The sequence below is a fragment of the Xyrauchen texanus genome, chromosome 33 (genome assembly GCF_025860055.1).
Source record: "Xyrauchen texanus isolate HMW12.3.18 chromosome 33, RBS_HiC_50CHRs, whole genome shotgun sequence".
In the NCBI taxonomy this organism is placed as follows: domain Eukaryota; kingdom Metazoa; phylum Chordata; class Actinopteri; order Cypriniformes; family Catostomidae; genus Xyrauchen; species Xyrauchen texanus.
The window spans coordinates 29934540-29947594 of NC_068308.1; the positions used below are offsets into that span (position 1 = coordinate 29934540).

A 13055-nucleotide genomic window follows, 5' to 3' on the forward strand; every position below is an offset into this window, starting at 1 on the left:
GTCCAGATGCACTCTAAACTTTCCAAACAGTTTCAGGTGATGTAGATCGCAAAGTATGAGGGAATTATAATGCAAAAATACAAAGTAAGTAAATACAGAAGCGGAATATGTGGAGCTGGAGCTGCCGCTCCATTGAAGCAAAACTTGCGTGTCGAGCATCTTTAAAGGAAACACCCCAATGGTACATCTTAAATGCAGTTATATTTAATGCGTTATAGCTTTATTAAAGTTCAAATAATATGGAAGCAGATCATGCAAATAACTACAAACTCTGAAATGCGAATGTTGAATATAATATTAAAATTACAAATATTTTTAAATCTCTAAAAATCCTTTAAAAAAAAAAAAAATGCATTCACCTGAGATGCATCATATAAGATATTTATACTTGCTTTTAGTGAATAGATCTTGAATATGTATATTTTGTCTTTATTGCACTCACAGAAGTATAACCAAGTAAAAAATACACTTCTATACAAAATACACTTACTGTTTCTTTAATAGAATTATCTTAATTATAGTCTAAATACATTTTATATGTTGCTTCTCAGCTAAATGTATATTGTTTTCCGTTTTAAAAATATTTAAGAAATCCGTAAGAAGTCAAAAACACTTGATAGCAATAGGCTTTTTTTGCATTGAATTTCTTTACAGAATTATATTTATAAAGTATTTTTTCCCCCTTTAATTCAGTGAATGTCATTTAGAGGTATTTTTAAAAGATGCTTTTTCCTCTTTATTATTAGTAAGCAATTTTAATACAACCTTTTAAGTCGGGACACAAGCAGAATAATATATAAGCTAATGATGCAATAATTGCTGAATAATCATTCTAATAATCTCTAGATTAATCGATTATCAAAATAATCATTAGTTGCAGCCCTAGTTAAAAAAAAATGACAACCGGAGGAATTCATCCATACATGTTTGAGCCGGAGACTGATCCCGAATTTAAAGAAAATTAACCCCTCCACAAACGCCACTGATACTGCAGTCTGTGATGGCATGTTAAGTAATTACTGTAATTGACTTGTCTATTTGTATAATGGTATTAATTTTATTGTTGATTAAACCAAGACACGACACAACAGTTGTTGCATAGTTAGGACGTTTTCCAGCGGTGAAACATTTCTGAGTTTTACAAATGCTGAGTAACGCATTACAGTACCAAATAAAGTGCAAATACATGGTGCTATCACATTTATAACTGTGAAAGTATACACTTAATGTGCAACATGCAAACGTATACAGGATACATTCACCGGTGTTTGTTGCACTGTTGTTCATCATATAATCATCTTTCATCATACATTCAGTGTTATGACAAATGCATACGTTGTTCATTACAATGTGTCATGTTTTCATTAAAAAGGAAAGAGATTGTCTAATTATATTGATATCAATGCTCTTTAGGTGCATCTGTGGCAGTTGTGCCATTATGCCAAAAGAACAATAAAATATATGCTGCTTGGTGATCCCTGTGCATTAAAACTAATACACGAGCATATCAAATCAAATACTCAGCACACATCTAACAGTCTGTAACATACGAAGGAAAACAATTAACATGGACACTCACACTTGTTTGTTACGACATCACTGTCGGCTCCAACTGAGTTGGCACTGCATCAACTTTTAATTTAAGTCTCTCTGCAAAGCCTGCTTCGAACTGTGTCTTGTTTGTGACCGAATCATCGGTAAAATGAAGCGATCCGGGACTTCATTAAAATAAACGTCAGCCACTCTTTCTTAATGTTGGGATCCTTGCGAAGCAAATGCAAGAAATCTAGTTTCCCACAACGTCTTGACATCTTCCTGGCCATCGTGACACCTCCTGTTGCTCCAAAAATAATCTCACTGCTCTACTCTAATGGCAAGACACTGCTTAGGGCGGGCCTAAGCAGTGTCGACGATAAAGTAGGCATTGATCTGTTTATGCAGAGGCTGGCCTGTGCTGATGTAATACATCACTATGACGTATTGGTGAGGAGGAAGTAGAGAACAAGTCATTTTGGCCCCTTGGTTTCAATAAAGCCTTTTTTTGGACTAAAAGTTTTTCGGTTCTGAAATTTACGGTATGTTTTTATAGTGCTATGAACTCAAGATATCATGGTAAGTTTGATTTTGCAATTCATGACCCTAACAAGTTAAACATGCAATAATCAAGGTATTAATTTAGCTTCCCCACTCTCCATGAACACTTGGATAAGCGTAATATTTATCTAGGTTATCTAACATTAGAGAGAGCAGCCATACTAAGTGGCTAACGTTAGGCTACTTGCATGCCTCAAATGATAAGCCATGTGTGATGTTGATGAATGATAGGCGAACGTTTGCCAGCAGAGTTTGCATTTCACCTTCTTGGGGTCATCCTTTACCCTCTCGAAATGATCCCACACTTTGGATTTCCTGCCTGACAAAATTAATTACTGCATGGATCAGCCTTGTAAATGATCATGTCTGTCCGTCTACTGACTGCGTGAATTCTCCACTTCCTGTGGAGTTTTTTTTTCTTCTGCTACCAACTGATCTGCTTCTCATCGACAAACATTTGGTTCGACTCTTAGGGGGCAGCCCTCTTATGACCTAACAAAAATAAAGATTTTTAGAAGCATGTTTCAGCTCTGTATGTCCATACAATGGAAGTGAATGGTGATCAGGCCTTTGAAGCTCCAAAAAGGAGATAAAGTCAGCATTAACATAATCCATCAGACACCAGTGGTTTAATACATTTCTTCTGATGTGATTTGGTTTTGGGTGGGAACAGACCAAAATGTACATCTTGACAGCATTCTTCTTGGTGATAATGATTTCATGCTTGATTAAACTTCAGTAGCTCTGCGCATGCATTCAGCAATAGGAAGTGTTATCAAGCTTAAAATCATGATCGGGCCTAAAGATTGCAATGGCAAGATGTACAGTGAAAACAGTTATATTTGAACTGTTCTCACCTAAAACCAACTGGATCACTGGAGTCATATGGACTGCTTTTTTGTTGACTTTATCTCCTTTTGGAGCTTTAAAGGCCTGATCACCATTCACTTGCATTGTATGGACCTACAGAGCTGACATATTCTTCTAAAAATCTTTATTCGTGTTTAGCAGAAGAGAGAAAGTCATACTCATCTGGAATGGCATGAGGGTGAGTAAATGATGAATGTTCATTTTTGGGTGAACTATCCCATTAAGGGGCATTAGATTATATATTTCTTTGCAATCAAAACAGTATTTATCTGACCATAAAAACAATTAAGATGTCAATTATGGTGAAACTTAAACAAGCTGGAACATAAATGAACTCTAAATGTAACCAAATAAAACAAGAAAACACCTTGAACTTGATCTATAAAAAAGTGATGAACAGTGCTGTATTTAACTTATTATTTTGATTACAGAAAGATTTTGATTTGTATTAATGGTTCATTGAAATGTCTGCAAGTTGTTGTCAGCAAACTGATTCATCGAAATTAAATAACACTATTTAAGAGAGAGTCATTCTTGGAGATTATGTTTGATTATTACTAGGGATGCTCCGATCAGGATTTTTAACAGTTGATACCGATCTTCACCTGATCAGCCGATACCGATCCTTATTCCGATCATGTCAGATTTGATCAAGTTCTCTGTCATAATTGGCTAAATATAAGTGTAGTGCAGAGGAGGGTGGGGCCAGGCAGAATGACGGACACCTGGACCCCAATCAGCCTGATGAGGCGAGTGAGGAATAAAAGCAACCGAGAGAGAGAGAGAGAGAGAGAGAGAGAGAGAGAGAGAGAGAGAGAGAGAGAGAGAGAGAGAGATTAAACCATGCAGAACAGAAACAGGGGTAAAGAGCTAAATCAAGAGCCCTTGGGCTTCGAGGAAGCAAGACAAACATTTCCCCCACTAATAGGAACATACACATACACACCTGCAAACTGAATGTCAGCTAAACCTGTAGGGAACTATAGAGAGAGAGAATTACAATTACAGGGCAGCTGCCTGGTCACCTCCAGTCAGCTTTATCCCTCGCTCGCCTCATCAGGCTGATTGGGGTCCAGACATCCGTCATTCCGCCTGGCCCCGCCCTCCTCCACTCTACAATAAACTTTCTTCACACTGTCACTATTAATTGAATTTTCTTCTTCCCAGTAATATCACGTTGCCTAGTTTTGCTGACAAAAAAAAAGTTTAAAAGGCTTATTAAAAAAAAAAAAAAACACTTTAAATCAAGTGTAGGCTAACAAAATGAACATAATGTGACATTTTGATTATTGATTTATTGTAATTTTTTTCATTTAATATTTATTATTCCTGTTTTATTTTTGCATTTTATTTAATAAATTATATTATGGTATCTGAATATTGTATAAATTATTTATGAATTGCTTCCCTGCCTTATCATTTAGTTGGCTGATTGTATTAATAGTTCATTTTTCACTTGTTGCTGGAAACATGAGCGTTCTCATGAGGGAAAGAGATGAAAGGAAAATGGAGAAAGAGTTCATGTTTGTGGACTCTACAAGTGATACTATTATTTATGTAGATTAATGAGGAGATATTTAATAGATTAAATTTGAATTACACCACATCTTGTAACTTGCGTTATTACTGAGATACCTATGCTCCAGTGGAGACTGAGCAGCTGCCGCCATGAACGATAATAAGGACCGTTTCACAGCTTGAAGTGTTTTTCCTTTTCCTTATAGGGTAAGAAACGCCACATTAACAGTAGAGTACACAAACATTTCATATTCGCCATACCTCTCCCACTGCATCGATCTTAACTACATTTAAACAACTCAAGTTTGTTGTCTTGCAACACTGTCAGTATTTCCCATACTCTGTGATGACATGACAGTGGTGCTGGTCTTAAAGGAGCTGTGTATATTTCGTTTCACAGTAAAGAAAGACTAATATTTTAAATATGGGGGTCACTTGCCTGAAATGTATCTCATGATCTTAAAAACCTTTTGATCTGAAGTCATATGCTTAAATGTTTTAAATTAGTTGTGTAGACAAAAATATAATTGTCCCAAAATATTAATTTAATTACAAAACTACAATTTTATTAAAAGAAAAAAGTTTTTGAAATGGATGACTTGGACCAAATAATTAAGAAAAGCAGCCATTAAGTGCCCAACATGGATGGAAACTCCTTCAATACTGTTTAAAAAGCATCCCAGGGTGCCACCTCAAGACGTTGGTTGAAAACATGTTGTGTAAATGTCTGCAAATTCTAGGCAAAGTCTGGCCACATTGAAGATGCTAAAATATATATAAAATGTTTTTATTTTTTTCTTAGTCACAACATAATTCCCCTATTTCCATTTCTATTGTTCCATAGTTGTGATGACTTAACTATTATTCTAAAATGTAAAAAAATAAATAAAGAATAAGTGACCCTAAATTTGTGTGTGTGTGTGTGTGTGTGTGTGTGTGTGTATTATACATACATAGTGCAAATCTAAATACAATTCTGTTATATACAGTGCAAGGGAATGTAATGGCAGAAGAGGTTGGATGTGTTGGATAAATATAAAAAGACTAAACTGTGTATTGCACATAATTATTGCTCAATGAGGCAGTTTTAACTGTTCGTGAGATGCATAGCCTGAGGGGAAAACTTTTCCAGTGCCTGACTGTTCTGGTGCTCAGTGCTCTGTAGCGTTGGCCAGAAGGCAACAGTTCAAAAAGGTAATGGCTGGGTGTCTGGGGTTCAGAGTGATTTTTTTTTCCAGCCTATTTCCTCACTCTGGAAGTGTACAGTTCTTAAAGGGAGGGCAGGGGGCAACCAATAATCCTCTTAGCAGACCCTTTGTAGTCTTCTGATAGCTGATTTCGAAGCTGCACCAAACCAGACAGTTACTGAAGTGCAGAGGACAGACTCAATGACTGCTGAGTAGAACTGTATCAGCAGTGCCTGTGGCAGGTTGAACTTCCTCAACTGGTGAAGGAAGAACAACCTCTACTGGGACTTTTTCACAATGGAGTCAATGTGGATCTCCCACTTCAGGTCCTGTGAGATGGTAGTGCCCACAAACCTGAATGACTCCACTGCTGCCACAGTGCTGTTTTAGAAGGGTGAGGGGGGGTTAGTGTTGGGGTGTTCCTCCTAAAGTCCACAATCATCTCCACCGTTTTGAGTGTGTTCGGCTCAAGGTTGTTTTGACTGCACCAGACAGCCAGCTGTTTAACCTCCCTTCTGTATACGGACTCATTGTCATCTTGGATGAGGCTGATAACAGTGGAGTCGTCTGCAAACTTCAGGAGCTTGACAGAGGGGTCCTTTGTGATGCTGTCATTGTAGAGAGAAGTGTAGTGGGGAGAGCACACATACCTGGGGGGCACCAGTGATGATCGTACATGTGCTGGAAGTTAATTTCCCCTCTCTTGCAAGCTGCTGCCTGTATGTCAGAGAGCTGGTAAATTACTGACAGATAGACATGGGAACAGAGAGCTGGTGTAGTTTAGTCCAGAGAATAACTGGGATGATTGTGTTGAAAGCCGAACTGAAATCCACAAAAAGGATTTTAATTGCATATGTCCCTGGTCTGTCCAGATGTTGCAGGATTGTATTTTACACGATGACAACATTTTCATTTTTGGGTGAACTTTCCCTTTAAACAATGATCGTGTCTCTCTAGTGAAAGTCTGGTCTTCACCCGCCTCACAGAGTAGATTTTCGCTGTAAAGACATGTCTCCATGTCATGTCTTCAGAATGCCACTTAACCTTTTCTTTGAATATTGGCTTCAGTCAGCGGCTGTGCTTGAATGCTCAGTTTTCATACACTTAGAGCTCTGTTGTTTGTTTCATTCATGTTTCTCAGATTCCTGAGAGTCCTCAGACAATTAAATGTCAAGCATGAGGTTGAGATCACATGGTATCACATGACTCTACCTGAACATGAAAATGAAAACATATCATGCTATGCGTATTTACTCTGACAAGTGCAATATAACACTCGCTAAGAATTCTCTTTTTGCTTCCTTTGTTCTAAGAGTGTGGCCTGTGTGTGTGTGTGTGTGTGTGTGTGTGTGTGTGTGTGTGTGTGTGTGTGTGTGTGTGTGTGTGTGTGTGTGTGTGTGTGTGTGTGTGTGTGTGTGTGTGAGATAGGGCAGTGTTTAAGGGACGCATAAGGGGGCTGTTGTTTGTCCGCTGTGTTTTAATTGCCTGCAGAACGAAAGAGTGGGATCAGCATTCCTAAGAGCCCCCTCATGCCATGACTCTCCCACGCAGATTCCTTAGCCTCTGGCTCTCTCTGACAGCCCAACAAAACCTCAGTTCTTTCCCAGGTGTCTCCTCTCTGAGAACTAAATGTGGTCCAGCTCTAATAAGCAGATTGTCAGATAAAGGAGATTTGCTTCATCTTGATAGTATACTGCTTTATACTAGTGGAGACTGGGATTAGTTATACTCTTTTTACTCCACTGAATATTTCTCAGGATAGGGTTTTTTTTTTGTGAACATTTTCATCTTTACAGCCCAAGAAAAAAAGGTAAATTTCACCGAACACAAGTTGACCTTTTTTGTCCACTTGCCCCAGTAGTGGGGGATGTTGTTCCACTAAAGTTGTCACAAAGGAGCCTGCCATTTAAGGCAGTGGTGATGGGTTTCGTATGAACTTGAATGGTTGGGGAAATGACCCCACCCCCCAATCTCAACCAAAAAGACAAATTTGCCCCTCACTTTTAAATCTAATCCTACATTTAACAGTCTATTATAGGCTTTTCAGCTACATTTTTACATTACATTTATAATTATAACGCATAAAATACTTCATTAAACAAAAAAAAAATTTAAAAGCTCACATATCAAAAACGATTTTGTTCATCAAATATTGTAATCAATAAATTATGAATTTCTTACAATTAAAACAAAAGGGACAACCTGCCTCTAAAAGAAAAATATTTTAAAAACACATTTAAACCTTTATGGTAAATATTTGCTTTCATAATGTTGTCTTAATGTGTGGTTTATGTTTGCTTGTATACCCTAAAACAAGAATATGACAATAGTGAAAATTTTCTTTTAAAAAAATATTCTAATTTAAACTTTGAAACCAACGTACAAAAATTCTAGAGAAAACGCATGTTTGTGTAATTGGACTTTTCATTCCAAATCTTATCTGTACTGAGAAATAGCCCTTGTGACAACTTTTCTGTGTGACAACTAGGCCTGATCTCCCCTATAGTGTATTCTAATTTAAATTGAAATGTTTGCAGCTTTGTGTTCATTGTGAATGGTGCAAAATCACACAAATTAAGTAGAACTAAATTAAAAGAGAACTAGTGTAGCACTAAAGAAGTAATGGGTACAAATACATTAAATTATGTTTTAATCCTAATTTAATGTAATTTGATTTACATTTACAACTGTAATTTCTTTTGATATTAATATAATTGTCTTCATTTAATAAAAGTGAGGTGTGTAAATAGAAATTAATTAAAATATGTCAAATAACTTGCAATTGCTGATTTGTTATTTTTATGTTTATTCCACATTGTTATTAAATCTTATTAAAATTCTATTAAAAACATTATATAATAACTTGTTAGTTAGTAGTATAAAGGAAAGATGAAAGAGATACTCTTATACCTCAGCACAGATTAGTACACTCCTGAAATATTATTCAGAGAAACGTCCCCTCACTGAAGAATACTAAAGAACCACAGGTGCTCACCAACTCAGCCACATGCTTTGAATGATCCAGAGACACTATTGTTCGTGTAGATATCCAGACATGTCAGAATGAATGGAGACTTCCTGCATTCCTGCCATGTTCCCAGAACCCTTCCCTATCACCACCTCAGTGTCTCTCTTTCAGTAGCACTAACCATATGAATACATGTTCTGTTCCCTCTACAGGTGAATGGTGTTGCTGTGCACGGGATGCAGCATTCAGATGTGGTGGCAACCATTAAAGCAGGAGGTGAGGAGACCACACTACTGGTGGTGGATCCTGAAGCAGATGCCTTCTTTGCCAGCTGTCAGGTCCTGCCCACTGAGAAACATCTCACAGGTACCAGTACCAACCATTTAAAGAGATAGATCACCCAAAAACAAAAGTTCTGTCATTATTTACTCACCATAATGTTGTTCTAAACAGTTTAACACAATGTTTTCACTTTCAGTGTATTGAAAAAAGATCAGTTGAAAGTGAATAGTGACTGGGCTAACATTCTGCCTAACATTTAACTATTACCTGAACTCACTGCAGCAAGGAAGTGTGATTTTTATCATGTGCAAAGTGTGATAGTGGTGAAAGTCTGTTCTCTACAATGGTTTTGCAGATAAAGAACAATTTTGTTCACTTTGTCAAACATTTATACCTGATTATACCCCCCTCACACTCACATAGCAACAGACTGCTGGTTAAAGATTAACTTGAGGCCTACTGTGACACTGTCTGTACATGAGAGGATTAAAGTCAAGAGCGCACTGCCAGTGATAAGGGCCATGGCAACAGTGTGAGAAATGAGTCGAACACTCCAAACTTAAAATGTCAGACAGGCAAACTGCTCATGTTTACAGTCCAGCCACCCTGTTACGATATAATATGGAATAACAAAATTATTCTGTAAATGGTGACCGCAAATATTTGGACTTTTAAAAATACTTGAATGTCATAGCATAATATAACAACATATCAACCCAAGTAGTTTCTGTTTTAAAAGAATAATAGCCCAAACACACTAAGGAAATCATTAAAATAAAAATTAGTTTCTTAGATTTCAAATCGTAAAACTATATATGTATATATTGGTCTAAATTAAGACAAAGTATTTGGACACCCATCAAGGGTTGTTAAACTTTGTGAAACATGTCTATTGTTAATGTGACCAAATGCACCTGTGGTTCCTATGCTAGAGCACCTGTGTAAACTACAGGGGAACTGATTACAAAAATGGCTAAGAAAAGAAAATAATGTAATCACTTTTTTAATTCGGTATTACATCGTGTAATCGATGCGAATAGAGCAACAGTGAATTGTCATTGACTTGTTTTGTTTTCAAATCTGTTCAGAGACCTTGCCAAAACTACAATGTTACTATGTACTCACAGAAGGGACTTTGAACATTCTCCAAGTTTCATTGAAAAGATGTTGACAGTTGCACCCACAAACATCATTATTTTACTCACAACAGCCATGTTTCCCAATTCTCATTAAATTCTAAACAGGCTTTTTTGCCCGTTTCCTGTTTTTTATGTCCAGCTGCTGTGTTGTGGTTCTGTTCTTTTGCCCTTTGGCCAGTGGCACTTAAAGGGATAGTTCACCCAAAAATGAAAATTCTCTCATTTACACACTCTCATCCCATCCCAGACAAATGAAGATTTTTAGAAGAATATTTTGGAAGGTCCTTACAATGCAAGTGAATGGTGCCCAGAACTTTAAAGTTACAAAAAGCACAAAGGCAGCATAAAAGTAATCCATAAGACTCTAGTGGTTAAATCTATATTTTCAGAAGCGATATGATATTTTACTATAAATTCTCCTCACTGCCCAGTAGGTGACGAAATGCATGAAGAATACGAATTGCCAAAAACAAAAGAAGAATGTGAAAGTGGAGTTTGATAGTAAAAAAGGACTTTGAAATATTGATCTGTTTCTCACCCACACCTATCTTTTTGCTTCTAAAGACATTGATTTAAACACTGGAGTCGTATGGATTACTTTTATGCTGCCTTTGTGTGCTTTTTGGTGCTTAAAAGTTCTAGCCACCATTCACTTGCATTGTGATGACCTGCAGAGCTGAAATTTTCCTCTTAAAATCTTTGTGTTCTGCAAAAAAGTCATATACATCTGGGATGGCATGAGGATGAGTAAATGATATGAGAATTTTAATTTTTGGGTGAACTATCCCTTTAAGTTAATAGGTAGAGGTGGGTGGTATGAACAACATCTTATATCCTAATAAAGTATATATCACAATGTAGTTGTTTTGTCTGGAAATTCAACCTAAAAATGTTTTATATATTATATAACCAAGTAATAATGCCTGTTTGGTGATAATCTAGTGAGTTAATTGGTTTACAAATGAAAGGAACTTCATTGCATTCAATTATTTTCTTTTTTTTATATACTGTAGAACTTGCTGAAGCAAACCAATTTGTAAGAGTGACAACTAAAGGATAAGTCTGTGCAAAAACAGCTGCTTCACCTGTCGACTAAATCACTCCCATTATAATCAAAGCTTTCTACAATGGGAGTGTCTGGGTACAACAGTTTGGATAATAGGTTAGCCTTTTCTGCTTGGCCAAATCTGACATTAAGCAGAAAAACAGCCTGCCCTGGTTAATAGTTGTCTTGTTTTCCTTATCTTTGCCTTTTTATCAGTTGTTTTATCAACCTCTGAGCTGTAATGGATCATTAACCCCAGAAAAATGTCAAGTTAATGACAAATTAACCTTTTTCCATAAAATAACTTTACTTATGCCATCATCTGTGGTTGTCATGCAAAGCATTTCATGTTCAGATGATTGAGGAAGTGCTTTTAGCTGAAGGTGCAAGAACACACCATTGTGGGTTTCCCATTCTCTAAACAAAAATTTTACCGCTTAAGAAGAACTCTCAAAGTAAACTACTATTAAATGGAAAAACTCAAAGTGGAATCAACAAAAAATATTAACTGTAGTGTGGTTGTCCCATAGACCTGCATTGTGAGTGCATTTCTGTCAACATAATTTTTGATTCTGTTAGTTTTTTCTGTCAATGTAAATGTGGCTTGTACCCAAACAGAGTTTAAGCTGTGTTTAACCTGGAATATTCCTGGAATTTACTAAATTAGGTTTAAATGTGACTAAGGCATAGTATTGTAAAGACTAATTATTAGTGATTCACCGATGTATCGGCCACATATATTTATCTGCCAATTAAATGGATGGTTCACCCAAAAATTTTAAAATGTATTTATTCACCCTCATGCCATCCCAGATGTGTATGACTTTCTTTCTTCTGATGAGCATGTGGCGCCTGTTAATTTCACATTTACATCTGTAAGTGAAACTGAAAGTGGAGCTTTGCAGTAAAAAAGGACTTGAATATTGATAAATATAGGTCATATGCATGAAAATGCCAAAATGAAAAAATTGGCTTTATAATTATGTACATATATTGCACTGTATTAAATTTATAATATTTTTTTCTGTGTAATATACAGTAAATAAATGCCTACCCAAAAAGTCCTACCAATTCAGATAAAGCATGTCAAATGCATAGTATGAATATAATATGAAGTGCAAAATAAAACATTTTGCCCTCTTATATTTCCCCTATTTATACTGTATTTCTTTTTTTTTTAATCTTCTATTTATCTTTCATTGTGGTTCTCTTAAAAATGTGTCTTGTGTTCAACAGATGTAATCCATATTATGGACAATAAAATAGAGTTTGTACCTCTTTGTAAAATGTAAAAACATGGTTCCTAATCAAAGCATTGATCTGATGACAAAATACGGTGAGAGTAAGTGGCTCAACATCGGTATCGGCCTACAGGTTTTTGTTAATATCGGTGAATCCCTACTAATTATTATGTTTCTTTTTTCTGAAGTTCACAGCTGCATTTGGACTTGCAATGAGATCAGTATTGGGGTTTCTTTTTTTTTTTTTTTTTTTTATAGCTGACATGATATCCAATGTCATTAAACTGTATATCTCAAAATAGCCAAATATTGTCTGATTATTAGTACATCACTTACCAGTACACCTGATCACAAAAAGCCTTTTTAAATGTCTCTTCAAAATTCAAAGACATTGCTCTGATTGTGGTCTCTCTCTCTCTCTCTCTGTCTCTCAGGTCCACTCCCAGAACCTGTTGTCAGCCGTGATGCAGATGATCAGGTAAGTTACATTTGGAGCACTTCACGTGTGTGTGCTGAATGAAGTGGAATTGTTTTATTTGCACTTAAATTTATACAATCACATTTCATTGGCCAACAACAGGCTACTAATGTCTTTGAGTGTGTCACTGATGGGATTACAGATTTGCCCTCTTCTGAATCTTGCTTATCTAGAGTCTGAAAACCAGATTGGTTTGGGGCCAATTTTAAAGGGCACCTATTATGGTTTTTAAA

General features: G+C 36.3%; 1 protein-coding gene across 1 annotated transcript in view; it reads left to right on the plus strand.

Annotated features, from left to right (window-relative positions):
* The window catches only part of LOC127626755 (Na(+)/H(+) exchange regulatory cofactor NHE-RF1-like), a 34069-nt gene that overhangs the window by 15929 nt on the left and 5085 nt on the right, over positions 1-13055 (plus strand). The window contains exons 3-4 of the mRNA XM_052102771.1: positions 8850-9003; positions 12779-12822. Coding sequence (XP_051958731.1) covers positions 8850-9003; positions 12779-12822 — 198 coding nt within the window. The remainder of the gene's footprint in view (positions 1-8849; positions 9004-12778; positions 12823-13055) is intronic.